The 27447-nt window shown below is 49.2% G+C and overlaps 10 protein-coding genes across 10 annotated transcripts; 4 read left to right on the top strand and 6 right to left on the bottom strand.

Moving 5' to 3' along the window:
* Positions 1-7442: 7442 nt before the first annotated feature.
* On the top strand, positions 7443-7766 carry DFJ58DRAFT_662600 (uncharacterized protein; the record flags this gene model as incomplete). The annotated part of the gene is made up of 1 exon (XM_041382306.1): positions 7443-7766. A coding segment is annotated over one exon (324 nt), but the record flags the coding sequence as incomplete, so codon positions are not given.
* Positions 7767-10057: 2291 nt separating this feature from the next.
* Positions 10058-11845, bottom strand: DFJ58DRAFT_746718 (FAD dependent oxidoreductase; the record flags this gene model as incomplete). Its single annotated transcript, XM_041387483.1, has 8 exons — positions 10058-10166; positions 10230-10339; positions 10391-10429; positions 10478-10693; positions 10744-11106; positions 11168-11469; positions 11524-11538; positions 11590-11845. The coding sequence occupies 8 exons, from the start codon at positions 11843-11845 to the stop codon at positions 10058-10060; spliced, it is 1410 nt and encodes a 469-aa protein (XP_041242374.1).
* A 349-nt stretch (positions 11846-12194) lies between these two features.
* DFJ58DRAFT_685621 (uncharacterized protein) lies at positions 12195-15225 on the top strand. Its single transcript, XM_041383298.1, has 7 exons — positions 12195-12269; positions 12321-12948; positions 13006-13402; positions 13452-13586; positions 13637-13785; positions 13836-14321; positions 14377-15225. The coding sequence occupies exons 1-7, from the start codon at positions 12208-12210 to the stop codon at positions 15052-15054; spliced, it is 2535 nt and encodes an 844-aa protein (XP_041242373.1). The 5' UTR covers positions 12195-12207; the 3' UTR covers positions 15055-15225.
* A 599-nt stretch (positions 15226-15824) lies between these two features.
* DFJ58DRAFT_729670 (WD40-repeat-containing domain protein) lies at positions 15825-17965 on the top strand (the record flags this gene model as incomplete). The annotated part of the gene is made up of 5 exons (XM_041385777.1): positions 15825-16877; positions 16932-17000; positions 17055-17324; positions 17378-17695; positions 17747-17965. 5 exons carry the CDS (start codon positions 15825-15827, stop codon positions 17963-17965), a joined length of 1929 nt encoding a protein of 642 aa, XP_041242372.1.
* A 236-nt stretch (positions 17966-18201) lies between these two features.
* Positions 18202-18757, bottom strand: DFJ58DRAFT_889402 (uncharacterized protein; the record flags this gene model as incomplete). Its single annotated transcript, XM_041394715.1, has 1 exon — positions 18202-18757. One exon carries the CDS (start codon positions 18755-18757, stop codon positions 18278-18280), a length of 480 nt encoding a protein of 159 aa, XP_041242371.1. The 3' UTR covers positions 18202-18277.
* On the bottom strand, positions 18628-20121 carry DFJ58DRAFT_459784 (uncharacterized protein). Its single transcript, XM_041380496.1, has 4 exons — positions 19965-20121; positions 19138-19908; positions 18807-19088; positions 18628-18747 (listed from the first exon to the last, which is right to left on the bottom strand). Exons 2-3 carry the CDS (start codon positions 19906-19908, stop codon positions 18846-18848), a joined length of 1014 nt encoding a protein of 337 aa, XP_041242370.1. The 5' UTR covers positions 19965-20121; the 3' UTR covers positions 18628-18747; positions 18807-18845.
* Positions 19770-20630, bottom strand: DFJ58DRAFT_795481 (uncharacterized protein). Its single transcript, XM_041390530.1, has 3 exons — positions 20472-20630; positions 19965-20348; positions 19770-19908 (listed from the first exon to the last, which is right to left on the bottom strand). Exons 1-2 carry the CDS (start codon positions 20513-20515, stop codon positions 20078-20080), a joined length of 315 nt encoding a protein of 104 aa, XP_041242369.1. The 5' UTR covers positions 20516-20630; the 3' UTR covers positions 19770-19908; positions 19965-20077.
* Positions 20631-20688: 58 nt separating this feature from the next.
* DFJ58DRAFT_685616 (uncharacterized protein) lies at positions 20689-21358 on the top strand. Its single transcript, XM_041383297.1, has 2 exons — positions 20689-20840; positions 20896-21358. Exon 2 carries the CDS (start codon positions 20966-20968, stop codon positions 21293-21295), a length of 330 nt encoding a protein of 109 aa, XP_041242368.1. The 5' UTR covers positions 20689-20840; positions 20896-20965; the 3' UTR covers positions 21296-21358.
* A 444-nt stretch (positions 21359-21802) lies between these two features.
* Positions 21803-23606, bottom strand: DFJ58DRAFT_795473 (peptidase M50B-like-domain-containing protein). The gene is made up of 11 exons (XM_041390529.1): positions 23362-23606; positions 23282-23307; positions 23199-23211; positions 23125-23149; positions 23004-23064; positions 22749-22941; positions 22607-22688; positions 22501-22552; positions 22373-22450; positions 22250-22326; positions 21803-22195 (listed from the first exon to the last, which is right to left on the bottom strand). Exons 1-11 carry the CDS (start codon positions 23490-23492, stop codon positions 22052-22054), a joined length of 882 nt encoding a protein of 293 aa, XP_041242367.1. The 5' UTR covers positions 23493-23606; the 3' UTR covers positions 21803-22051.
* A 17-nt stretch (positions 23607-23623) lies between these two features.
* DFJ58DRAFT_704855 (P-loop containing nucleoside triphosphate hydrolase protein) lies at positions 23624-27446 on the bottom strand. Its single transcript, XM_041383690.1, has 7 exons — positions 27375-27446; positions 27227-27327; positions 26312-27174; positions 24514-26260; positions 24238-24457; positions 23897-24186; positions 23624-23840 (listed from the first exon to the last, which is right to left on the bottom strand). Exons 3-7 carry the CDS (start codon positions 27163-27165, stop codon positions 23778-23780), a joined length of 3174 nt encoding a protein of 1057 aa, XP_041242366.1. The 5' UTR covers positions 27166-27174; positions 27227-27327; positions 27375-27446; the 3' UTR covers positions 23624-23777.
* Position 27447: the final 1 nt, after the last annotated feature.

The raw sequence follows: 27447 nt of genomic DNA, 5'->3' as shown, positions 1-27447 counted from the left end.
AAATAGATCTCCCACTTGTTGCATTCAAGAACTCCCACTTGAGCAAATTGAACTCTCACCTAAGAAGCTTCAGTCTGAACAAATTGCTGCTTACAAAGCCCATTTCCTTTGTAAGAACTGTCCAGGCAAGTGCAGGGAAAGTGTTTCCCTTGAGATTACGTAAGTTTCTCGCGATAGAAACCCAGTTTTGTGAGACCAGTGTTCTCACCACGTAGTGTTTACTGACCAACACGAGCTTTGGTCACCGTTGTTATTTGTGAGACCAGCGTTCTCACCAGGTATTTGTATACTGACCAACACGAGCTTTGGTCATTGTTGTTATTTGTCATTGTTTTTTTTTATTTGTCATTGTTGTTATTTGTGAGACCAGCGTTCTCACCAGGTATTTGTATATTGACCAACACGAGCTTTGGTCCACGTAGTCACATTTGAGACCAGCTTCTCAACAGTTAACCGTATATTCAGGAAACCAGTTCAAGTGTCTAGACGGTATATCCTAGACAATCCCATAGTTTCAATCAGAGATAATAAAGCTCCGGCTAAGTTAATCTGACTGATTGGTTTAGCGAGCCTCCCAAGAACTCACACGTTATCTACCACGAAAGAAGAAAAGTCGTAGACCGTGTTAATCGAGGACTGGCAAGAAGTCTTATCCAGTGTAATTGTGGTGTCATTACATTCTTACACGTATTTATATAAGACCCTCGGTTATTAAGACACCGATCCTCGGGATAGACCATGCGCTCAGAAATCACATCCGTTAGGCGGTTAACGGAGCTCTGGAACCCCATCACAGCTACGGCAGTGGTGGTCTTTGACATCTTGACATCTGCTGTACCACTACCCCCAGTGGCACCGCTCCGAGTCTGTGCACGGCCTGATGTTGTCTTTGCTCTTTTGAGAGAGCCTGGCTTAGAGGGAGGCAGCGGCATCTGAGGGTCTTCGTCTCGCATAGAAACCGAGGTAGAAGGAAGTGAGGTAGTCGACTCTTGAACCATGTCAGAGTGAGAGCGTTTGGAGCTAGGCCGAGATACTAAGGATGTGGAAAGGGTGTTATTGCTGTCAATAGAGGTGGGACATCGAGAAGTAGGAATAGAAGTAGGGGCAACTACTGCAGGGGTGGCGCTGGGACCAGCAGGAGCGGCACTGACACTAGAAGTAGCAATGGTGGCGCCCATGGTATGATTTTCAGCTGCTGGTATGCTAGCGCTGGAGCTTGAGCTTAAGGGAGGGGGAGCTGTATGCGATTGGTACCCGGTACGCCCTCGCGCGCCACTGTTTTTTGGTATGATATCATCCATTTGCTCAAAGTATCTCCATCCCGATACACGAAAAGGGCGCATGTGCGAATTTCCCTAGATATAAAACAGTAAGCTACCAGTACAAAATGTAGATGACACTGTGAACCGGACATACCTTCTTTGTAATATATTTGTTCCATACCGTGGTTGCACCCTCGCTCGTGATATTGGCTCCTCTGACATTATCCCAGTGGACACCAGACATCTGGCGATACTTCTGAATAGCGTTATAGATCTGTTTTAACTATACAATATCTAATCAGTCTATATCTAAGCAATATATTGGTATATGACTTACTGCTCCCCATTTCGTCTTGCACATCGTTCCAGTCTTCTGTGGACCCTGCTGCAGGTGCGCAGCAATAGCCTCTGCAGCACCATTGTATGTTACATCTTTGAAGTTACTGGTGTCAGCGACCTTCTCCCGATTGTCGTACAGGTATTGGACAAGCTGATCAGTCTCTGTGTCAGTCCAGACCGCCCTGTCTGCATGAGATGATTGCTGAGCCATAGAAAGAATGTGGACTTGAGCAGATAACACTATAGACACGACACTAGCCCAGATGTCATTCCGATCTCGTAGATCTTTAGTCGTATACCGAGGTATGCATGCAGACATGTCAAAGGGAAGTTCAAGCTCCGTCATCGGGCTTCAAACCGGGACCACCATGCCGACATTATATAATCGTTTCAAGGTGGCAAACTCACCTTACCTTGGGTTACCGAACTGGCTCTAATAGTGGGATTCAAAGTTAAATTATTAACGTTCAGAAAACACACTTAAAGTGCGCTGAAACATATTTTGAAAGAGCCATGAAAACTTTGAAGTGTGATTTTAAGCTCCGCTTGATTACCTTGGCTACACTGATCAAGTCCAAATCTAAGGTTAGGGTTAGACACAATGCCTCGACAATCTATGCGTCAAGGCCTCTTAGATCAGCTAGATGCTGCTTCACTGCAAGTTGCAATGGCTCGGATAGAGCATGCTAGACATGACATGGATGATTCCAGCTCAGGCTCCGATAGCACGTCATCAATACCGAGTCCTATGATCATATCACCAATCTCCCCTATCTCATCAGACTCGGAAACATCAGACAAATCAAGTGACAGCTCAGGTGCTGACTTCTACGACATTGATCTACGCTATCTGCGCCTTTTTGAAGAAATAACGGTGCTTCGTGATGAAGTAGAGAGAGCGCGAGTCCTTCACCGCCCTGACGAGCCCCCCATGCGTGCCCCACAGATTCAACTCTTGCCACACTTTGCTGTGCATCACCTGGATCTTTTTCACCAGAAACTACGCGTTCATCCTGAGGTTTTCGACGACATCCTCGACTGTATCAGTGACAGCCCCGTTTTCAAAAGCAATTCCAATAACCGTCAGCTCCCCATTGCCCTGCAGCTAGCCATCTTCCTCAATCATGCAGGCCACTATGGCAATGCGATAGCCAATGAGTATGTCTGCCAATGGGTGGGCGTTAGCATCGGATCAGTCACTAATTGCACCAATCGCGTCATGATTGCTCTACTTGAGCGTCATGACGATTTCATCTTCTTCCCAAGTCTCAATTCAACTGACACTGCTCGTGCCCGAGAGTACGTCTCAAAGATCTGCCCTCAATGGCGCAATGGCATCTTTGCTACTGATGGCTCTATGATCAATCTCTGCAACAAGCCGGGGCTCTACGGCGAGACTTTTTTCAACCGAAAATCGGACTACTCCCTCAATTGCCAGGTATGTCTTATTTTTTTTCTTGAAACATTCAACTAATATATGTACATCTAGGTAGTGGTAATGCCTCATAACCTTCTGATTGTGGACTGCTCAATCGGCCATGTCGGTAGCGCACATGACGTGTATGCTTTCCACTCGACACGTGTTTTCAAAGACCATGAGGCACTCCTTGGAGACGACCACTGGATCTGGGCCGATAGTGCTTACCCTTTGGAACCTTGGTGCATTGTGCCATTCAAGAAGCCACACAATGGCGCATTAAGCAGGGTACAGAAAAAATTCAATTGTAATCTCTCTACTGTACGTGTACTGTTTTTTTGTTGTATCTACTCACCAATCTTTGGGTTAGGTTCGCGTTCGCATTGAGCACGCCTTTGCGGCCCTCAAAGGTCGTTTCCAGTCGCTCCGTGAGCTTCAGCATCCAATGCAGACCGAGAAACACCTCGAATATACCTCATACTGGATCATGTGCTGCATGATCCTGCATAACATGGTCATCCGATTCAAAGAAGAGCGCCACTTAGATACTATGAAATGGGCAACAGGGGAGGACGGACTCAAAGAGGAACAACAGGAGGATGTTGGCGAGGACAGAGCTGGTGATATGACATACGAGGGAACACCCGGACAGGCATCTCGCAGTCAGTTGATGGACTACTTACTCGAAACACTTAGGAGGAGGCAGGAATAGACAAGGCACAATGGGTAGCATTAGTGACATAGGACATGTAAGACATACTGGGCATATACCAATGAGAACTAGTTGCACACGACTTCAAACATGAATCCAACGCGAACAAGTACAACAACAAATGCAAGCAAGCACACAAACAACAAATCAAGTAGACGAAACACTCCCTTTTGCCGAAGACCCTTCTTTGAGGTTAATCAACTCGATTTCGAGGCGAAGGGCTGCTGCCTTCTCGGACTGAACCTTAGCCTGTGCTTCGAGAAGATGAAGCTCCAGCGCCTTCGCCTCCTGTGACCTCTCATGCACTGAGGCAGCTTCAGTGCACTCGATTGTGCCCTGTTCACGTTGGAATTGGATGTCGCGCTCTTGGCGGAGTGCATTGACCTTCGCAATTTTATACTCCGAGGCAGCTGCCTTTGCAGAGTAAATGTAGCTGATGTCGTCAGTGAGAGACCCCACTTGGTCAAGCACTTCTGATGTCCCTGAATGAACGCGCCCCGAGAGGCTGCGCTTGTGGGAAGGCTTCGGCTGCCCAGGTCTGCGCAGGGGTGGCGAGTCTTTCGAGTCTAGGTAGGATGATGACGAGAATGTGCGTGCGGATGTGCTGGGGGCACTGGACGACGCGGATGCCATGGATGCTGGCCTTTTTGAGCGAGGGGGGCCATGGTTCATGGCACAAGCGATGTGAGACTTGCTGGTGAAGGCCGCTTCACGACTATCATACTGCGGGGTGCGGTTTGTTGGCTTGAATGTACGGGGCGGAGAGGGGGAGGTTTGGTGTGGGTGTTTCTTGCATAGACGCTGCTGAATGTCATCATGTTCCCCATAGTTGTCCTCCTCCATCTCCATCTCCTCAGCACCACCATCCCAACCTCCCTGACCCATCGTGTAGTCACGATCTTCGAGTGAAGGGTCATGGTCATCATGCATGGGGTCATAGTTGTCGTATGCAGGGTCGTAGTCCTCAATAGCTGCAGCAGGGGTGCCTTTGTTTGGTGAATCATCAAGATCAGGGTTTGTATCATCGAGGTTAGAGTTATTGAGTACACGTGTGTCCGAGGCGGTAGTGTGGGGAGTAGGCTGTGTTAGCGCTTGGAGGCCACCAGCGCGATCTTTGCCAGGAGTAGAAGAGAAAGTCTTTGGAGAAAATGCAGGGTTGTCTTTCCACAGCGCATCAAGGTCTTCGAACCACGGAAATTCAGATGCTACTTGCGCTGTGATTTGTTCTAGCTCAATAAAATAATTTAAATGATTTAAAAAGAATTTACCTCGGAGATTGTCTTTGGTGAGAGGGTCAAGAGGGTTGACGCCAGCGCCAGTCATCCTAAACCGATCAGTTGCAGACTTATACTTCCCCCTGAGACTAAGATTTTTTAGCAAATGCACTTGTGAGTAAAAGGATGTGCTTACTATGTGAGATGATTGGCAACAGCATGGCCAAACTTTGGCTGGTTCCCTGCTACAGCATACTGGGGACCATATACCGGGTTATCTTTAAAGATATGTCTGGCGATTACAAGGTGAATATCCGCTTTGCTCCTGCCAGAAGGACGATCGGTGCTGATCGTCATGTCACGTCTTTTTTTGTTATCGGAGAATAGTACACGGCAGTCAGGTGGGTGTGCAGCGAGCCATGATACAAGGGAGGTGGTGCCATCAAAATCGTTGGTTTCCCACCTGATCTTGAAGGGGGCAAAGGTGGCATCATCCCCAAGAGTGGCGGTAACATCTTCATCGGTCGCAGGTTGATGTTGTGGGGGATCTGGATGGTCGATAGTGCCCCGTCCCCTCCCACGAGTCACAACTGTACCCCTCGCTCTTCCCCTAGCCCTAGCCTTCCCCCTACTACACGAAGGTTGGATATGTTGCGGTGGTGGTGGTGGTGGTGGTGGTGGTTGTGGTGGCGGTTCATTCATATTGTGCTTGAGACCAGCAGATGATTGTGAAAGTCTTTGGAGGCGGGCTGAACGTCGTACAGTAGGCGGGCGTATTGGGGGCATCAGTATGAGTTTTGATTCCAGACTCCGATACCTGCTGCCGGGATTCCGAAAATTTGCATGTTTGTCAGTGTGTTTCATGATTATTGAATTTTACTTTGAATCCCACTAATGTTTCTTTGGTTCTATGGAAGATGGTACTTACAATAACATTGAGAACACTCGCTTCAGGACAACTTCAGTGACAGCAATAGGGGAGTTCAAAGTTGAATTTGGAGGCCGATTTGGGTGCGATTTGGACGTCGATTTGGACTTGGATTTGGACGCTCAAAAACCTCGAAATCCGATTTCAACTTTGACATCCCTCGATTTCGACCTGATTTGACACCACCGTATTCACATTGCCGCGTCGGAGTTTAATTTATCGTTCGGACTGAACGCCAACAAGCTGCAGAATCCGTGCTCGAGGCATATCTTGCAGCACTTGTAGCAGAATCCCAAGTCTTTGTTGATCCTATCTCCTCTAGTTCTGACTCAAGTTCTTCAGGAAGCTCTGACGGCTCGGAGTCTGATGATGACTGGCTGATGCCTACAACCAGCAATGTTTTGCTTGGTGTAGTAGGCTCGTTATACTCTCGGAGATCGTATCACCCGACACGCCCACGCAAGTGTTGTTTTCTTTGTCCGAGTCCGAGTCTCCAACATCCCCTGTGGGAACACCTTTGGCCTTCTTCTTGCGGACTTTCGGAACATTGTGTTTGACCGACCTTTGAGTTGTTGACTGCTTGGATTTTGACATAGTTGAAAAGAGCTACTGCTAGTAAACAAGAACGCCTGCGGTAAACGAGGTGCGCGTAAGTCACGTTATGCGTGTTTGAAAATCCGACTCGCGTTGCCGAATGTTGCCGCTTGACCAGCCGAAATCCATCCCAAATCCACCAAAGCTGATTTCATTTTCGAAAAACCAAATCGACGTCCAAATCGACGTCCAAATCGGCCTCCAAATTCAACTTTGAACTCCCCTAATTTCACCAGGCTGTGACTCAACTATCCAGAGGTTGAAAGTCACCCTAGCAATGTATGCCGGGACCTCCAGCTAGCACGGCCTAATGATGCCAGACTCACTCAATGATTCAAATATTCAGCATGAAGAGCATAAAAGTACTCCATGAGTTCCATACACTGTCCTTCTTTCGTTCAAGTTCGCACATCTAAGGTACCTGTCAACGTGACGCCGACAGAACTGTATATCCATCGACTACTCTACGGCAAGTCTTTACAACGACGTGGCAGACTATCACTATCTCAGCATCTTCTCACACCAAAGATATGTGTTTGTTCCTGCAGAGAGTCGTTTGGTTTGAGCTTGGACTTGGAAGGAAGCGTTTAATAGCTACCTTGAAGTGCGAATTTTGCTGGGTTCTGTGGAAGAGAGTGACATTGGGAGCGCGCGCTTGCAGGATGACACTCACCTGGCCCAACACTCTCACTACGCGATCGCTCAGCTACCCAGGCATTTGCAGGTCAGACGATAGTCACGCAGCCTCATGCATTTGAACCCACCTTAGTAATGGATGCCAAGACCTCGAGTGTCTCTGTGACGGCCGTGCACGGGCCAACTCACGGGGATGTGACTAACTTTGCCCCTATTCCTAGAACAAGCACCGGGTCTCCTAATGGCGCTCACATTGATCAAAGCATTTAGCAAGGAATTCATAAAAGTGCTCTGTGAAATCCTTGCATCGTCCTTCTTTCGTTCGATCTCTTGTGTCAGCATGACACCGACAGAACCATACATCCATCGGCTGCCAGTGGAACTTTTACAACAAATCTTCTTGTTCATCGTTAACAGTGCGCCAGACTATCCGAGTATTTTTTCATGCGGACATGACGCTATTTCGGCCAACGTTGCCAGCCCTCCCCTAGTCTTGACCAGGGTGTGCCACCTTTGGCGAGTTGTTGCACATGCAACGGCAGGAGTCTGGTCGCGCATCCAGATCGTGCTCCCCGGGGAAGTTACATCATTCAGACCATATCTTCCACATCTTCTCCAGTGTTGGCTTGCTCGCTCTGGTAGTTTGCCCCTTACCCTTCGCATTGTTAACAATGCCCCATACCGCAAGCGCATTTGCACCAATTGCTACGAACACACTTCGATAGAAACAGCGGCGGACTCTCGACTCTTCGATATCCTCCTTTCTGAGAGCAAGCGTTGGGAAACGGTCGTTCTTCCATGGATGTGCATGTGTGACTTTCTCGACTTCGACACACCTCAGTTGAGAGTCTTGAGATGTACTCCTTTTGCTCTCAGCAAATTCTATGCACCAAATATTTCTCGCCTATACATCGACGGTGACTGGTGTCTGTTCTCCTCAATCAAATTGGACATCCCCTTTTACAAAGATCTACGTCATCTCCGCTTCGAGAACGTTTCCGTGCATGATATATGCTCCATTATAGCCAGGTTGCCTCGTCTGGAGACCATCACGGTTGATCAAATTAGCATGCCCGATGAACCTGGCGCTAGAAGTTATTCAGCGACACTTGAATCAATGACCCTCCACCTCACCTCCTTCTCGCACGACTCCGAGTTCACCGACATGTTCACCTTCCTTCATCTTCCCATTCTCCGGAAATTGACTTTGGTTGGAGAAATAAATAAAAAAGAAGTTGATTGTCTTTTGTCGATGCTAGCGACGGCATCTTTCCGGGTACCGGTGTTAGATTTTCAGACGGAAACACCATTGAAGAAAGTTTGTATGAACCGCATCGAGTCGTTGCTCTCACTTGTGGGAGAGGTTACTTTTTGTGGGTAAGTGCTTCGCTATCTCGATTCATACACCTGGTCATGCTTGTCTTGTACAGAAACGTGTTTCAAATTGACGAGTATCGGAATTCTGAGTCGTGGCTGAAGCTACCTTTCTGGAGCTGAGTATATATATACGAGGTACACGCCGATGAACCGTGCCTTCAAGTTTCGCCGAGCAATGCACATTCTTGCCTTGTGATAGCGCACAATAAGCCGACTACCAAGTAAACCATTGCCAGTCATCGTGATTGAGTGATTTCCTGATGCTAATGGGTTATAATGACGTATGCGAAGTAATCGATCTTGGTATTATGTAGCGCACTCGTACCCTATGATAGTTTGGAGTCAGGTGTCTTGCTGGAAAGAAAGCAATCAGTGAGTAGAATGAAAGTAATCAAGGGCAGAAGCTTACTCAAAACCCTCTGGTTCAACTACTGAACTTCATGAAGATCAGCGCTCGTTACGAACGTAAGCATCGTTGGCATACCCAACTTCTCTATTGCAAGTGTCATAAACCAGTCAAATTGGTGCCTGCAAAGTTGGGTTCGAGCTTGGACTTCGATGTTTGTGTTAGAAGGTGATTGAAGCATAATGTTTCTTGGGTTCTGTGGAAGATGGTACTTACAATGACATTGGGAACACTCGCTTCAGGACAACTCCCACAGCAATTTCACCACTCTGTGACTCAACTATCCAGAGGCTGAACCCCACCCTAGCAATGGATGCCGGAACCTCCAGCTAGCACGACCTAATGATGCCAGACTTACTCAATGATTCAAACATTCAGCATGAAGAGCATGAAAGTACTCCATGAGAACCATGCACTGTCCTTCTTTCGTTCGAGTTCGCACATCTCTCGGACAGCTGTTAACGTGACGCCGACAGAACTGTATATCCTTCGACTGCCAGCGGAACTTCTACAGCAAGTCTTTTTGCTCATTTTGAACGACGTGGCAGACTATCCAAGCATCTTCTCATGTGGACGTGACACCATTTCGGTCAATAATATTCTGTCCCAGGTGTCATAAACGGTGTTTTGCAGTCGAACGTCCCCGCAATCAATTGCTCATCTGGGGTCATCCGCACCACGTCACTGAAATTATCCTGAAGGTAGCCCTTCGGTAAGTACATGGTTGTTGAGTATGTGTTGGTCGCTATAATATAAACTTACTATCTGGTGTCCATAAGTCTAATCCCTGAATGCTATTGGATTGACATTGCGAGTCTGTCATCAAACGAGCAATCATCGACTGACGTCGGAAGGACGGAAATATCGGTCATGCTTTCCAATGACCTCGCTAGTAGATTGTAGGCTGCCAACGGGAAGGTGGTTTGTTTCATCCCTTATCGGCCGGGACAGAGGCAACGCCTGTGGTGACATTGGCCAAACCAAATGACGAGCCACGGAAACCGAGCGAAAATGCTGTTGAAAGATGTCATATGTTGAGGTCAAGATTGTCGATGCAAGCCATCAGGAAGATATGGCATGACCTGGTTAGCGGGTATCTCGATACAGTCTACTGACCACAAGCATATGATATCTAGTCTTTCGGCATTCCCAACGTCGTGCTCTGTAAGATCTTACTCAATTCGTCTATTCCATGTCAGATAACGCTGTGGAAGCCAATCAGGCTCCTTCCACTCTTTATCAGAAATCTCAGCAAAAATCATTTGCGCGATGACATCGGCACTGGAAACCATGTCATGTATAGATTGAGCCCGAGATGGTTCAGCCACACAATATAAGACTGACCATCCAAATGCGCGCGTCATTCCATGACTGGCATATCCTGCGGCGATGTACTGTTTCTTGTACAGGTCTTTGTTTGGATTAGCTACGAGCAAGTCTGCTACGGGACCAACCTGACGAGGAACACATTAACGACAGTAGTTGTGAGAGTTATGTGCACGTACAAAGGGGTCCCCCATCTTCGTGTAGCCCATGATACCAGTCTAAACCCTCATCAGGGATATCCTCGCGCATGAAAAAGGAGTACCTACCCATTCCATCTCAGGCTCTGAGTTGGGGTCATATTTACCTTCGAATACAGGCGGCAAGAACTCACGAAGCGCTTTCCCAACAAGAGGGTGCGTTTCGGAGTCATCATCCACATATAGCTCGTAACTGGGTGCCGCAGTATCCCGGCCACCACCGATGATGATCAACGGTTTTTCTGTGTCGTGTTTTACAGGTCGGGGGAACCAGTATACAAACCCCTAAAAGAGGGATTGGTCACGAAAATATGGGCTAGGATGGAGTGGCTTACTTCGTTTCCGCTCCAGCTCGGTATCTTAATTTGATCTGTACCTACAGAAGTACGAGTGGCCATTACTTGTCCTCGAGTGGGTATAATTCCATCTGGACCTGCGAGGAAGGGAAGGAGATGGGAGGCGTATGCATTCGTGGCATGAACGACGCGAGAGCACGATATGCTACCCCGGTTCGTCACGACTGTATGGGTGGAAGCCGTTTCATGCGTGACTGCAGTCACCGGCGTCCGAGTGTGCAAACTGAGGGAGGCGTATTTCCCAGCGTGTGCTTGAGCATGCTGGTACAACTTCGTGACGAGTTTCAGCGGCCAGACATTATATCCTGGCTTGCGGAATCCTGGGTATGGGACGCCATATTCCTGGTAATAAGTGGGTTGAATCAGACGTCTGACTAGAGAGATGACTAGCGAGAACAAGCACCTCCTCAACTTCTTCCTTCGAGAGCCATTCTACACCATCTAGATTGAGCTGCGCTTGACGTGCCATATCGAAGTCCTTGCGCTTATTTTTTGCTTCCTTCTCCATGAACAAGATATTTATGTGTCCACCTTCTACGAGGTCGATGTCGCTCGCCCAGCCATTCTCCTCTATGATTTTGACAAGCAGAGAAACGGTGTATTGCTCAAGTTTATAGGACTTGATCGCCTCGATCGTATTAAATAATGCTTGACGTTGAGCAAACTTGGGGAAAGCGGTTGGCGTAAGATGTCCACCATTCCTTCCTACAAACAATATTGTCTGCACAAGGAACTAAAGAGACATAATGCTCCACGCACCGGTCGCTCCTGAGCCTGAAACACATCAGTACTGTACGAAAAATTCACAATCAGCATGGGACTGACAGAAATCTCTCGCTTCGAGTATCATGATACTGAGCGGGTGTTTGACAGAAAACGAGGCATCATTCAAAAGTTCGATAAGGTGGTACGCGACGCCAACACCGGTGATACCAGCCCCGATTATGCACACGTCTGCCTCGCTTGGCAGAGGATCCTGGCTGCCTTCGCCAGCGAGTGGATTTGCGTCCGGGGAGGAATCGATCCAGAAGGAGCGGGTTGGATTACGAGATGGAAGTTTAGCAGGGGGGGTTGGATGCATCAGCAAATTCCCTACGAGATTGTATACAATATTCGCGTGATTGCTACTAGTAGTTTCAGTGGAGTCGTCACGGTAGATGCCCTGTTATCCTTCCGAAGTACTTCGGCTCCCCAAAGCTCCCGGAAACAAGTTACGTGCGTTACCTCGTGCGGTGCACTCCGCGGCTGCCAAGTTCCAACCCATGGCGAAAACTAGGTACCAGCAGTGTAACGTAAGAACGTAATGACAAGACCTCAGAAACCTTGTCATTGAGGACTCCAAGGAGGAACTCAAATGCGTCCTCTGCCAAACATTATATTGCTGACTAAGCACATAGCAAGCATTGAAGGAACTCCCACGGGTTCAGTTCGTCACGGACGACGATGGCAACATCAATGACCCCCCCTCAAATTGCTTCAGATGGTCCTTCCGGGCGTAGAAAGAGGTACTTGAAGATTGTCCTTTTGAAACATTTGACCTCTTATAATGTTTTCAGGTCTCGTTCTCGCTCACCTGGTGAACCAGATGGCATTCCACCTGCAACTCGCCGTCGTTCGCAGTCACCGTCTCGTGTTCAAATAGACCTTCCTCGTGTAAACGATGTGGATCCAATTCGACGGGCTGAAAGAGAGAGGCAACTCGCTGCAAATATAGCAGCCATGACCCTCGAAAAAGCGTCAAATCCAAGAGTGCGGGACAGCGCACAGGACGAAGCAGAAAGGAAGGCTGAATTCGCCAAGCTTATAGGCTCACGCTCGGGTGGCGTGTACATGCCCCCTGCACGTCTACGTGCCTTGCAAGCCGCCGCAGCCGATGATAAAACCAGTCCAGAATACCAGCGATTGTCTTGGGATGCCCTCCGAAAATCTCTCACTGGTATTGTTAACCGAGTTAACATTGCGAATATAAAGCAAATCGTCCCTGAGCTCTTCTCAGAAAATCTCATCCGCGGTCGAGGCCTTTTTTCCCGGAGTATCATGAAGGCGCAGTCATCAAGTTTGCCATTCACGCCTGTATTTGCTGCCGTGGTGGCCGTTATCAACACAAAACTCCCCCAAGTGGGAGAACTTGTTCTCACTCGTTTGGTCAGTCAATTCAGACGATCGTTCAAGCGAAATGACAAGGTAAACAAATCTGAAAGCTACGGTCGAATTTCGAGATTGCTCACCTCTCCTTCCAAGATTGTATGCCACTCAACAACGACTTTTATCGCTCATCTCGTTAATCAAGCCATTGCTCATGAAATCATAGCTCTCCAAATCCTGGTCCTTCTTCTCGAGCGGCCCACCGATGACTCGATTGAAATTGCTGTCGGCTTCATGCGCGAAGTGGGCGCCTTCCTCGCCGAAAACTCACCAAAGGCCAATGCGACTGTCTTTGAGCGATTCCGTGCTGTCTTGAACGAAGGGTCGATCAGCCACAGGGTTCAATATATGATTGAAGTCCTGATGCAAACTCGGAAGGATAAGTACAAGGACAACCCAATCCTTCCTGAAGGCCTCGACTTGGTTGAAGAAGAAGAGCAGATTACACATCAAATTCAGCTTGAGGAAGAGCTCCAGATTCAGGAAGGACTAAGTGCGTACCCGTGTTCTGACAAGAAATTTTGCCTGAATTTTGCATGTAGATATTTTCAAATTTGATCCTAATTACCTGGAGAACGAGGAAAAGTACAAATCTATCAAGGCTGAGATTCTAGGTGAAGGTTCAGGGGACGAAGAATCTGGCTCTGAAGAGTCGTCTAGCGAGGATGAAGACGAAGGTTTGTTTCGTTCTGCATCATATCATGAGCTTCGTGCTCATATCATGCAGTGGTCGCAGACAAAGAAGGCATCGAAGACCGCACGGAGACCAATCTCGTGAACCTGCGTAGAACGATCTACTTGACAATCATGAACGCTCTCAATTACGAGGAAGCCGTACACAAGCTCCTCAAAGTACAGATCAAAGAAGGCGATGAGGTACGTGGTCGTATGGTCAACGTTTCGCAGATGCTTGACTGCCCTTTTAGATTGAGCTCATCAACATGGTGATCGAATGTTGCTCCCAAGAACGTTCTTACTCCACCTTCTATGGTCTTGTTGGCGAGCGCTTCAGCAAACTCAACCGTGTCTGGACGGATGCTCTCGAGCAGGCCTTTGTCAATTACTACACAACAATCCATCGGTATGAGACCAATCGCCTGCGCAATATTTCTCGTTTCTTCGGGCACATGATCGCGACGGATGCCATCTCTTGGATCGTGCTCGAGTGTGTTAAGATCAACGAGGAGGATACGACGAGCTCAAGTCGTATTTTCATCAAGATTATGATGCAAGAGATGATGGAGAGTATGGGACTGAAAGCGCTCGCGGAGAGGTTCAAGGATGAGCAGGTCAAGCACGCGACCAAGGACATGTTCCCAATGGACAATCCGAAAAACACGCGGTTCTCCATCAACTACTTCACGAGCATTGGACTTGGTGTTCTCACTGAGGAAATGAGAGAGTACCTCAAGGTATGTCAAGTCTACACACTCGAGGCATTGAAGTGACTCATTTTTGTGGCAATAGAACGCCCCACGCCTCATTATGGAACAACGACGTGCCATGCTGGAGCAAGAATCGAGTTCATCTAGCAGTGACTCTGATTCATCTGATTCTGACTCTGATTCTGAGTCCGACTCTGACTCGGACACTTCCCCATCAGATTCTGAATCTTCTGTGGACTCTAGGCGACGTCGACGAACTCCTTCTCCCCCTCGCAGAGGGCGAGATGACTCACGTTCTCTGCCACGTCGTAGTGTGCAAGACGACTCTCGCCGTCCCCCTGCACGCCGTGATGGGCGGAACGACTCGCGTACCCCACCCCCACGCCGTGGTGCCCGAGACGACTCACGCACACCTCCCCCACCCCCACGTCGTGGTGCTCGAGACGACTCTCGTTCGCCTCCTCCACGCCGAGGTGGACGTTACTCTTCACGTACGCCGTCCCCGTCGCCTCCCCCGCGACAAAGGGATGGACGAGGATATGCCCGTCGTGACTCTCCTCGCCACCGGAGAGATGACCGGTCCCCTCCACCTCGCAAGCGGGATATGGATGGACGGGATCGAGGTGGGCGGGATGGTGGATACGACCGGCGGCGCAAGGATGATTATCGTGAGAGAGAGCGGAATGAGCGATCTCCTGGGGGTGATAGGCGCAGGAGGGTGTCTAATGAGAGGGAGAGAGACCACGGTGGCAGGAGATAATTCGCTGGTGGAGGTGGATTGTGTTATCCCTACGTGTACTCGTGCTGTCTGGTGTTTGTTTGCATGATAATGAATGCAAAGTGCTCTGTATATGCAGATATTATCTATTTCAATGCTGTCACAGGAGTTGTAGTCGCTACAGATTGAAGTAATCAAGTTGATTGAAGAACCAGATGCGGCACAAACAAGAATCAACGTGTCCGTCACTTCTGAATTTCTACATATTCGTTTTGCAGGGGACAGACTATCATGCGATCTACATTTATAGTGTTCCAGCAAGCCTGTTGTTGGCTCCATCCAAATTGAAGACCGTTCACCTTATGGTGTGGTTGCCGGACCCGGTGTCTTGCAGTGACACGGGGGGTCCAGGACGAACATGAGGCTGTGGGACAATATTAATACATGCAGGCGATAAGGGAAACTTGTCTTCTCTCGCGAGCACTTATTCGGGCGAAAACATAGTCCTATACCAGATAGATATACGTCACAAGCACCGGAAGCCATGCTAGGGTGATATTGTGAATGTATCAAACGGTTTTCAAACCGGCCAAAATGCTGTATACTATTGCAACATGAAGCTAGCGCCGCCTCACGGAATCCATGCCTTCCGCCTGCAGGACATGAAAACTCACTTGTCTTACCAGCGCGCCCTCAGTAACAGACCGGTATACCAACTAGTGAGTGCGAGTCAACTTGTTCGTCCCCATAATTGATCACCACCCGCAGCAGCCTGAGAGTCGGATTGATCCACAAGATTACAGTAACGAGCTATGACTTCTACTGAATCCTCTGCAAAGCCGACCCTCGAGGAAGCTTCAATCCCAGTGCAATCCAGAAGACCAACTCCTAAGCACAATTTTGAAGGACACGAGAAGGAGATTTGGGGTTTCGTTTTCCTGCACGACAATGTCCACATTGTGAGTGGTTCAGTGGACGGCACTATGCACAAATGGAACTGCGACACGGGACTTACTGTCGGGGAACCGTGGAAAGGTGAGGGAGGAGGCATATATCCGCTAGCACTTTCACCAGACGGGAAGATAATTGCCTGTGGGAGAGAGGACGGAAGCGTTCAGCGGTGGACTACCGATGGGGAGATGATGGAAGGCATTTGGACGGGCCAAAGCAAGGCAGTGTGGTCGTTTTCGTGGTCACCCAGCGGAAGTCATATTGCCAGCGGGTCCGAAGATGGAACAATCCTCATTCGAAGAGCAGAAAGTGGAAAAGTCGTGGTGGGCCCGATCAAGACGAAGCAGGAGGGGGTGGAAGCTCTTGCATATTCACCTTCGGGTGACAGAATCGCATCAGGCGGGTTCAATACAATTTGTGTCTGGGACACGAAGACCGGCCAGCCTGTCGTTGGCCCTATCAGCCTGGGGCTCTCTGTGACATCGTTGGTGTGGTCGTCCGACAGCACCAAACTCTATTCCGCATCCGACAAATTTGCACGTGTCTTTGACAGTAAATCGGGCAAACTACTCCATCGCTTCAAGCACGACCACGTCTTGTATTCGATCGCACTCTCTCCCAAACACAATGTACTGGCATGTGTCGGCCACCAAGGTGTTGCACAGCTATGGGATACAGAGTCCCATCAGCGACTCGGCCAGCCATTTCACCAGATTTACGACACCCTTTACTATGTGTCGTTCTCTCGAGACGGGAGATACGTAGCATATGGCGGAGACAACAAGAAACTCACTTTATGGGTGCTCAAAGACATGGCTCCTCAGCTTCCAGCACCTACACCAGTTCAACAACGCGATAGCCAAAGCACACAACAGGAAACTCGGTCCAACTCCTCATCATTATCATGCCTCGATGTCAGTACTTTCACGTTTGACTGCCTGTCTTATTTCCTTATATTGCTATTACAGGCTGATGCTACTGGGGGTGATGGCTTCATTGACGGGGTGCACGATGATCTATACGACAATTTCTTCCAGGTGAAACTCGTATTTTCGTCCAAAAACTCTAGCACTGACAACAAGTACTTGTAGTCTTCGCAGCAATCTCTTCCATCGCCATCACCATCACCTGGCTACCGTCTCCCCCCTTGGTTGTCGGTTCGCTGCCTCTGGAATGTCGTTTCTCGACATCGCCCACCGCCAGACGAGTCTATTCCACAAGAACGCTCAAGACGCAAGTTCTTTGCTCGTCGTGCTCGCTCAGGCTCACCACTAGAGCATACAACTATCAAATCCAACCAACCCGTACCGGAGGAGAAAGTGCGAGAAGGGGAAGGCGAGCAAGGTGTCGATGTTGATGATGTACGTGCTGTTTCGACTCTCGCGCGCCGTCATCTCAACGCGACGGCTGTTAGCGCGGTTCTCGAAATGATCCACTCAGTGCCAGAAAGGATAAAGGCAAACAGCAAGATGATGCTCCCGCTGACGCGCAGAGCCTACCATCTGATGATCGTGCTCCCCCCGCCCCCCTCGTTAGCCAAAATAATCGAAACTTTTGGGAACGACTAATACATCCTCGGGGGAAATTTTTCACATTTGGTTTACCGTATCCTCAACTTGAAAATACACCCCAACGCAGAATACCGCATGATCCCTGGCGCTGGAATTTTAGCTTAATTCCAGCAGGATCTTCTAGATGTTCCGATGATATTGCTGCTTGCCGCGATGAAGATGTGAGTAACTCGACATCGCTTCCCTTTCATATTATTTAAATCACTCTGCAGAGATATGGCATTACCCCTGAAACTGACGAGGAGGCGGCTGCAGCCATGCTACGCAATAATGACGATGTGGCCGACAGCTCAACGCGACCAGGTCGACGTGCAGTGGTGGCACAGCCCACACAAATACAAGACTCGACAAGCGGTTCAGATGAAATTGTAGTAAGCTGCTGTGGATTTGTCATTAGCCGTCGTTGTTGTTCCAACTCGCATCAGCCATAAGTTCATTTGCTGAGATACTCCATGTCACTCGAAAATTTATTTATTTTATGAACTTTGTATCTAGACTACATATCTCATACCCAGCTTGGCGCAGTCTATGTATGCAAACGGTGATATTTGTTTTAGCTGAAAGCATGTTATCATCTGATTTCGAAAGAGCCGCGAGTCGTCCCGAAACTCGAGCGATTGACATGTTGTCATCAGTCACTAGTCAGTCTTGGTTCATTGCATCGCCCTCAGCATCAGGAAAAGTGCATGTCTCTACATAGTATGTACACTGTACAGTATCATACGAAGATGCCCCTGATCTTCCTACAAAACACGCCAGTTTCTGAATAAACTCGCGAATGTTTTGCGAGGGGCCTGCGGCTGCGAACAATGGTCCAGAATAAGTTTGCGAACGTCTTCGTAAGACTGTGCACGACCTTGTCGTAAATCCTGGGATTGTGCGCGTCCACCCGGCAGAGTTGTGACACAAGCATGTCCAGGGAAATGCATCCCATATTTCGCAAGCTCGTCCTTGTTCCGGTTCCACCACTCTGTCATCACTGGACGCCAGTATTCCAGGTGTGTCGCTACGATAACAATCGGCACTTTGCTGTCACCGATGGCTGATGAGAAGGTTTTGTAATTGGTTCGTAGAGCCTTTGTAGCTCGCGTTCCGCGCACGCAATACATAAAGAGATGGACACCGTCTCCCTTGTTCAGGTTACGGAGGAGTAGAGCCAACTCCTTTGCAGCCGCGGCCGCAGGGACTCTGCCCTCGGAGCCCTCATTTAACCCTAACGACATGGTTATCAATCCGCTCTGTCCTCAAACCTCGGAGTGAAAGAATGCCTACCTGGCGTATCCCACAGCCTGAAGCGTCGCCCGCTGATCGTCACATAATATGCAGCATGTATAGTACGGCGTCAAGAGATGTTTCCGCCACGTTGCGGCCCGTAATGAGGTTTATCAGTGAGCTTTTGCCCACTCCACTCTCCCCCCAGAGTACCACATTACACACCACGCCAGGCACCACGCTAGGCACCATGTCAGGCACCACGTTACGCACCACGTCAGGCACCACGCTAGGCACCACGTCCGCGTCAGGCAACGCGTCAGGCACCCGACTCTCATAATCCTAGAGGCCGACATCAGCCATCTGTTGACCGATTTCACAGTGCACTAACTGGGATTTCGTCCTTGATATGCTGCGCCACCTGCCGAGCCACTTCTTGGGTCATCCCGCATCGTTTTGTGAGAATTCCAATGACATCCGTCTTCTTGGGCCGTCCAACGACGGATTCCATAAGTTCGCTAATGAACGAAGAAAGCCATTCTTGCTCGCCGGTCCACGCTCCCATGGATGCATTGCAATGAGCCTCAACCACTCTACAGAGTATTCCGCGCGACTCCTCATACTTGTCTCTATGTCTCCCGTCGAGAAGATTCGCCGCAGTTATGCATGCGTGTCCTGCGGACCTAATGTTGTGCTTCTCCAAGTGGCCCGCATTCCGCGTGTACCAGTCTTCCATGTTTATCTCTCTTTCGAGGTTCGTGACGACTAGCACGAGTGGGACTTTTTCCTCGCAGAGAAATTCGAAGAACAACCTATAGTTGCTCTGCATGGTTCCCGTGACTCTACTTCCGCGTATACAGAAGAGCAAGAGGTCGATACCTCCACGTTCTTTCAAGGTGTGGATGAGGCCATATGCGTTTGAAATTGCAGTGAGGTAGTCTTGATTTTGCACACGGGGCTCCTGGAGGCCGATCGTATCAAACACCTTGTATCGAGCCCCATTTTCGAGGGTTATTGGATACTCCGTCCAATGCAGAGTACAGACGTGAGAGTCGGGCGCTATGTGCGCAATCTGTTGACCAGCCATCAGGTTGATGACGGAGCTTTTGCCCGCTCCTGTTTCTCCAAATATAACGATGTTCCGAGCCAACCCTGGGGCCATCTTATGTTAGAATTGCGGTCAGTGATATTTGAAGTTGGATATAGCGCTACTCGTACCTGTGTATGTCCAAAATTTCTAGCTGATAGGACGACTCAGAGTAAAAACTGAAACGTCGCTAAAACTCCAAGAGGTACCCGCTCGAGAGAAAATGTACATGAGGCCACCATGCTCACACCGTTACGACCTCAGGTTCTGGTACAGCAAAAATTACCAAATTTAGCATACCCCTAGGGCGTGTGGAAATTCCCACGGGGGAACAGCGGGCGAGCGACGAACATGTATTGCCGAACATCCTAGCCTGGCATCGTACAGACGAGCATATACGACTCTTAGATTTAAAAAAAGTCTTCCTCTGAGAGCTGGTGCCACTAATGCAAATGTCACTGCAGAACCAATCTGCCTCGGGTAGCATCAAGCAAACCAACACATTCAGAATGAAACTATCGAAAACGGAATCAGCCGCGGTCATAGAAGCACAATATCGTCAAAAAAAAAGACAAGTACCCATCGATTGCAGTTATCGAAGTTGCATTGGACCATTTCTCTGGATTCCGGCCCTCGACCAGCAAATCATCTTGTGGGTCAGAGTCATGCTGAGTATCTGCATTTGGAATGACGTGATTCTTCACTTGAAGCGAGCTAAAGCGTGCTAGCGCTGTCGAGGGACGAATCTTGATGGCATCTGATGCATGATGGTCGGACGAGGTTTTGGTGCAGATATGTCTTGACACAAGCCTACACTTTGGTAGCTAAATATCCCCAACTCATACTTCCTATTACATAAGTAGTCAACACTCACACGTGGAAGTTGCCCCTATTTAGAGGCATGCCAGGGTGTTGTGCTAGAAAATGACATAACCCCTTACTATTCACCCAACCTCAGCATCGTTACGCCAGCTTGCAACTAGATCCTAACCGACAACTTCATATCAGTAAGTTCACAGTTATGTCCTCAAAGCTTATCCTTTTACTTAGCTTCTACTATAGGAGCTGTTATGGTGTACAGAATAGGCGGATACGTGTTTACTCCTGAGCTCGTACGCGTCTGTTCCAGAAAATGGGAGTTGAGCACGAGCATCTAGCCGAATCATCTCTTTGCACCGCACTCAGACAATGGTTTGTTGAGCGAGGGATAAATAATGTAGTACCTGTCCCCACTGGCTATCCCGGCAGGTGCGGGAAACATGTTGTTGTCATGGTGCGAAGGGAGAGAGAGGATCCCCATTCTACTCCGTTCAACTTTTCCGTTTTTCCGGAGGAAACTAGAGACCGCCAGTGGAAGGAGCAGATCATGGCAGAGAGTGGATTGACTGACGAGCAGATTCCGTGGGCTACTATCGCGGACCCGTATTTCCAAGAAAGTTGGTTCACAGAAGATGTAAGTTAGTAATGTCGTCGTTCTTGTGATGAGCATTAGCTTGCTTGGTCGTACTACTCTGTACATCTTGACCTCGTTTGTTTACAGTTTTTTTTTGAAATGTACTAGCCTTGAGTCAGTGAATTACTGCTTGCAAGGCCTCCTTCGAATCTCCACACTTTGATCTATAATACTGAGGTAAGTATCACGCTGCGCCAGTCGATATCCTCCTACCCTTGAGACCGCCTGCACAGCTCACCAAGACCTCAAATCATGTTTAGTCAAGACACCTTCAAGGAGCGTGTTCACTGTTTGCAACGGTTTTGACAAAAATGCAAGAAATGTGATCGATCAACAATTTTACATAAACACAATTCGCCGGACAAGTTGCAGCCTGCCAGAGAAAGTAGAGGAAATGAGACATCCAATCGCCAAAGACCCTCCTCCACTAACGTGGGAGTCGGGGAATTGGGTTAACCGGGTCAAGGAGTACCTTATCCGTGTTTCAAAACGGGAACGCCAGTTCAGCGACGTGAATGAAAATAACACAATCTCTGCATCATATCAGTGGGAACTCTGATAATGTGGAACTATGTATATACAGTGCAGGAAAGCAGAAAAGGCAAGTTATCAAAATCGTATTCGGATCAAGAAAGCGGATCATGACAGTATTAACAGGTCGCTGGAATACAAAAATTCTGCATTCTGCGTCTAAAACCAACGGCAAAAGCTACAACAGTGTTTCTGATATCTGGAATCCGCAAATCCAAGCACTGGCTGTGATTTTCAGAGCCACGATAACAGCTTCCAAGAGAGGGCTGCAACAATCGTCACAAGGACACCCGGTAATGGTGCAGATGCCATAGCACCACTCGATCCTGGAGCGGGAAGGAATTGTGCAGCTTCCGATGCCTGTTCTGATGAAGACTCCTAAGATGTTTTACCCGTCAGCGCTGTCCTGCCGAGGGAAGAGGAGGAAAGAACCTTGAATGCAACTAGCCCCACAATGATGCCAGCGGCAAAGAACATAAAGGCTATTACAAGCCAAATGACACCCCACACTAATGAGGGTATTAGCGAAGGTTCACCAGAGGTAGAGGGTTTGACCTTGAGATGGGAAACAGCCACAAATCCGAGCGAATGCGGATGCATCGGAGCTATTGACTTTCCGCGCGATGGTATCGTCTGAAGGAATCTATCAGTCTGACGCGTGCAAAACTTGAGGGTAGACATACCTATCACGTCCCACAGCACATACAAATCCGACATTACGCCAATGAACAAGACCTAAGTTATTGAGAGGTTTAGCCTGGAATACGAGAAACGTCCAGAACAACTCACAAAGAAACGCAATGCCACACTGTCCGCCACTAGCCAGAATAGCACGACCAAGCCGGCCATTCCAAGAATGAGTACCCATGTCCTGCGTGATCCGTTCAGTGCTCGTCCTTCCGCAGCTGAGCAGTGCAGGAACAATACTCACAGCCAATTCCTGCGCGCCCACCATAACGTGAAGAGGAAAAATACACCAAGCACAAGACAAGCTATTTTGCTCGCATTGGTATCAAATCCGCATGCAATAAGACAAGCGCCGATGAGTGAGGACCCGAGGTATCCGGCAGGAAGGGTAATCCATGGTATACCGCCCGACATACGGGTCTCGCCGCCTTCGTCGGCTGTCCGAATGGTGACAGAGTAAGCAAAGGCTCGATGGCGAAGTAAAAGACATTGAACTAACGATCGAGCTCGACGGAATGGATAGTAGCACAAGTCAAGATACCAGTAATTGCATGGCTCATCTAGGAAATGACTCAACGCCTTAGGGCCTCATGTCTTGAGCAGCGGTGAGGTGAGCCTACCTCATGGAAGCCCACGGTAAGCAGTCTATAATGATATCAACGTACAACCTTTTGGATCCCTAAGAGAAACGTACTTGAAAGGGTATACTGCGTAGTAGATCCAGAGCACATCAGGGCGCCGCAGGAGGGTATGACATGAAGAGGTAGTACTACGCACTAATCCAACTCAAAACCGGGACATGCCTGCGAACAAAAGGCTCGACCATGGCCATTGCAGGGATGTTGGTAGACACTCACCAGAGAATAGCGATGATTATAACATAGCAGCCTGCAACGATTAAAGTTGTCCTCTGAGTAGCGTTCGGAGCGAGTTGTGTGCCGACGTCTCTAGCGTACAAACTAGAGGATTGATCATCAAGGTAGGGCATTTCGTAAATCGTAAAGAGAACGGGACCGTGAACAACAGACGAGAAGCACAAAGCCCAAGCTGCGCGCTCACAGCAATCAACATAACCTGAGCTGGAGCACGTGCCACACGCGCTTATAGCAAGACATGATTCAGAGTCAGAAATGCATGAATCCATTATACGAAAATAGTAAACAGGGTACATAAACAACAGCCCGAGGGTAACAACACAACAGATGGCATGAATGCGAATACATAATGAGGAGCATACAAGAACATATCAACAATACCATGACCAGCAGGCAACTTAAAGCTCATCATCGGTGATTTCTTCACCTCGTTTCTTACGAGCCATACGCTCCTTCTTGAGCTGTGGAAATAAGAACTGTGAGCGCAATTCACAACGAAACAAAGAGGTGAACTGACCTTGCGCTGTTCAGCTGACGTCAGCTTCTTTGCCTTTTTGTTGTCGATCTTGTTGCCCATGGCATCATATTGAACCTCCTCCTCGCCATCCTTCTTGTCAATGCGGGGACCTGAACCTTGGCCCTCAACCCAGTTGTGGCCGGAAGCCTCGAGGTGGCCATCGCGCATGGCCCACACCTCATGGCAGAGGGACTCAGAGAAGTCCCTGTTGTGGGTGATAACGAGCACACCACCCTCAAAGACCTTCAAGGCCTCGATGAGCGCAGCAAGCGACTCACGATCAAGGTAGTCTGCGTGGGATGTAAGTAAAAGAAAGGAGAAAAAAAAGTAAGCGAACATACTAGTCGGCTCGTCCAAGCAGATGACGTGAGGCCGGCGCCATGTAGCAGCACCGAGAACAATTTTGACTTTCTGACCGCCAGAAAGACCCCTCATAGTGTTATGCGACACAAACTCGGGCTCGAGACCGAAGTCAGCAAAGTGCTTCTCAATCTCCCGACGAACGAGAGGGCGCAAGAGACCGAGACGCTGGGCTTCGCGAGTATCCACCTCGAGAACTTTCTGCAAAGAGATGGGTCATCAGCATTAAGCAGTCGCTAGAACCGAATGATATGAACCTTTTCGAAGCCACGCTTGATGAGTTCATCACGAGGCATCCACACGTTCTCCGAAGAGCTCATGTTCTTGAAAGAAACCTCATACTCGTAGGACTGCTTCAACTTCTTGCGCGCGACGATCTCCTCGATGAACCTCTTGGAACCGTCCTCGTGAACATACAGGGAACCGTCCTTCATCTTTTGTGCTTCGGCATCGGTAATTTGACGGCTGGCCTTCTGCATCTCTTCCAAATCCTCACCAGTCTGGTAACGCCAGAGCATGTATTCGAGAGGAGTCTTGTCCAGGTGGTGGTCAATATGGTGGAAGGCGTGCTGAGCAACGTAACCGATGACTAAGTTGGGGTGCTTCCAGGTTTCACCACCCTTGTTGGGCTCCATGTCGCCGATGAGGAGCTTAACTAGTGTCGACTTGCCCGAACCGTTGGGACCAAGGACAGCAACGCGAGACGAAAGAGAGACTTGGAGATTGATATCGTAAAGTTGCTGGACGGTTTGTGTGGGGTACTGGAAGCCAACCTTGCGCATCTTGAGTAAACTCTTCTCCTTGGTCTTGACACCCTCGAGCAAAGGTGGGTCTGGGAGCTTGAACTTGTAGTCCTCAGCAGCCTCGAGGGTGTAGTAAGACTTCGCCTCAGGGACGACCTTAACGAAAGCTTCAAGGTTACCGCGGTATCTCTTGACCTTGAAGCGGTTAAGGTGGAGGACATCGGTGATCGTGTTGTTGAGGAAGCTAGAGTCGTGTGAGACGATGATGGAGGTACAGGTCTTCAGGCTGACGAGGTAGTTCTCCAGCCAAGCAACGTTAACAACGTCCAAGTGGTTGGTAGGCTCATCCAGGAGGAGGATGTCAGCTTTGAAAAGCATGGCCCTGGCGAGGGCAAGCTTCATCTTCCATCCACCGGACAAACTGCCGATGGCGTGCTTCTGACGCTCATCGCTGAAGCCAACGGAAGCGAGGGTCTCGACAACTTCAGCCTCACCAGCAAGAATGCGTGAATCAGAGAGGATGAACTGAAGGACCGACGTGTCGGCCTCACTGCCATCGATGTCGTGCTCGACATAGAATGTGCGAACCTCATCAGGGGAGGGGAAGCCTTCGACCTGTCCGTTGGTGATAGCACGCATGAGGGTTGACTTCCCTGTACCATTCTTACCGCAGAGACCGTAGCGGTGGCCACGCTTGAGGCGGAGGGTTGCGGTGTTCAAAAGAATCTTTGCACCGTAGGCAAGGGAGAACTGGCAGTTGCACAGGTCTTCACCCTCCTCCTCATCGTCAGGCACTGTATCATCCTCAATGTCCTCGCTGGCAGAGCGAACAACCCATTCCCTTGCAATGGAAACAGGGTCAGGAGTGGGGGCAAGGAATGCGAGGTAAGAAGCGAGTGTGTCCCACTCGGGGACGTCGAAGTTCTTGGCGTTAACAAGGTTAGCAGCAAGGCGCGAGACGTAGACGGCAGAAGCGTCAGTGGTGGAGAGACTGGCAGCGCCTGCTTTCTTGTAGATAGCGGCGAGGGATGAGGCAAGTTGTGATGCCTCAGCAACTTTCAGTGCAGGGAGGTCGGTACCATCGCTTTCAGCGGGGACTTCACCGACTTGGCGGAGAGTAGCAATGGCTTTGCCAACCACGCCACGAGCCTCCGGGTCACCAATAGTAGTCTCGACCTTGATCAAGCCAGGAAGGAGGTTGGGCAAGAATGGACGGACAGTGACAGGAGAGTCCACAAGCTTGGCCATGTTGTCGACGATGCTATATGCGAAATGAGATCTGTGTCCGAAAAATGAAGAACTCAATACTTACACTGCAACCTTACGCTTCGTAGCGGTAAGCTTCTCTAGGAGACCACGAGACAAAAGGGGAACCATCAGGGAAAGAGTAGCGGAGTCTACTTCGGAAACGAATGTGGTAGCTGAGAGGAGCTGAACGGTATTCGGCACCTCTTCGACAGGATTTATGAGAGCTTTAATAAGAGCTGGAATAAAGCGTTCAATGTCCTTGTTCGAAACCAACGCAGTAGCCTTTGTAAGAGAATCGCGTGCAGCCTTCTTCACGTCTGCCTTGGTATCCCAGATAGCCTCAGCAAGAATAGGGACGATGTCAGGCATCAGGCGAGCGGTTTGAAGGGGCGCAGACACAACGAGCTGGTTCAGGACAATAAGCGAGCCGGTCTTCACTTGCCATTTACCGGCAGTTCTAATTTCGTGAAGAAGTGCGGGAAGAAGAAGGCCGGTAGCCCATGGGTTCATGGAGGCTACAAACTCCCGAACTGCCTCAACGGCTGCATTACGAGGGGCAGGCATTTTGTCGGCAAAACCCTCAATGAGGGCTGCGTAGAGACCAGAATCGATGAAAGTAGGTTCAAGGGCCTTGGTAGCGCCCGCCTTGGCAAGAGTGACTACAGCATCAGCTGCACCCTCACGGGCAGCAGCCGATTTTTTGTCGGCAAGAGCCTTTACTGCGGCTTCAACGAAACCGACAGCAGCAATGGCAGCGGGGCCATCATTTTGAACGGCCGAAGCCAGAACCTTTGCGGCTGCATCACGGGTAGCTTTGTCAGCCACAAATAGGGCGGCAACGTCGACTTGACCGTCAACAGGTCCCTTGAGAGAGGCGGGAGAAGGAATAGCAGGAGCGGTAGAGGTAGCAGCAGGCATTTCTAGTATCTAAGCTAGCTGTGAGCACACAGAAGACACAAGCGCGAGATCATGAGCGTACCTTTAGTAGAGACGTTGAAAGTAAGTTTTCTTCTATGAAGTTGGGATTAAGCAAACGAAAGCTACAAGAGTAACCTCTATGTCTACTGAGTGGCTAAATGCCTGAAAACAGGTCAGTCACAAACGATTATATATAGAGGAGGACGAACCTCTATTGAGATATGAAGAAGAGGAAGAAAAAGAAGTGAGAGACAAGTGAAGAAAATCGATCAGGAAACGCCT

Source organism: Suillus subalutaceus (genome assembly GCF_016647625.1).
Source record: "Suillus subalutaceus strain FC151 chromosome Unknown DFJ58scaffold_76, whole genome shotgun sequence".
Lineage (NCBI taxonomy): Eukaryota > Fungi > Basidiomycota > Agaricomycetes > Boletales > Suillaceae > Suillus > Suillus subalutaceus.
The sequence above is the reverse complement of the archived record's forward strand: the minus strand, read 5'-3'. Positions and strand labels throughout refer to the sequence as shown.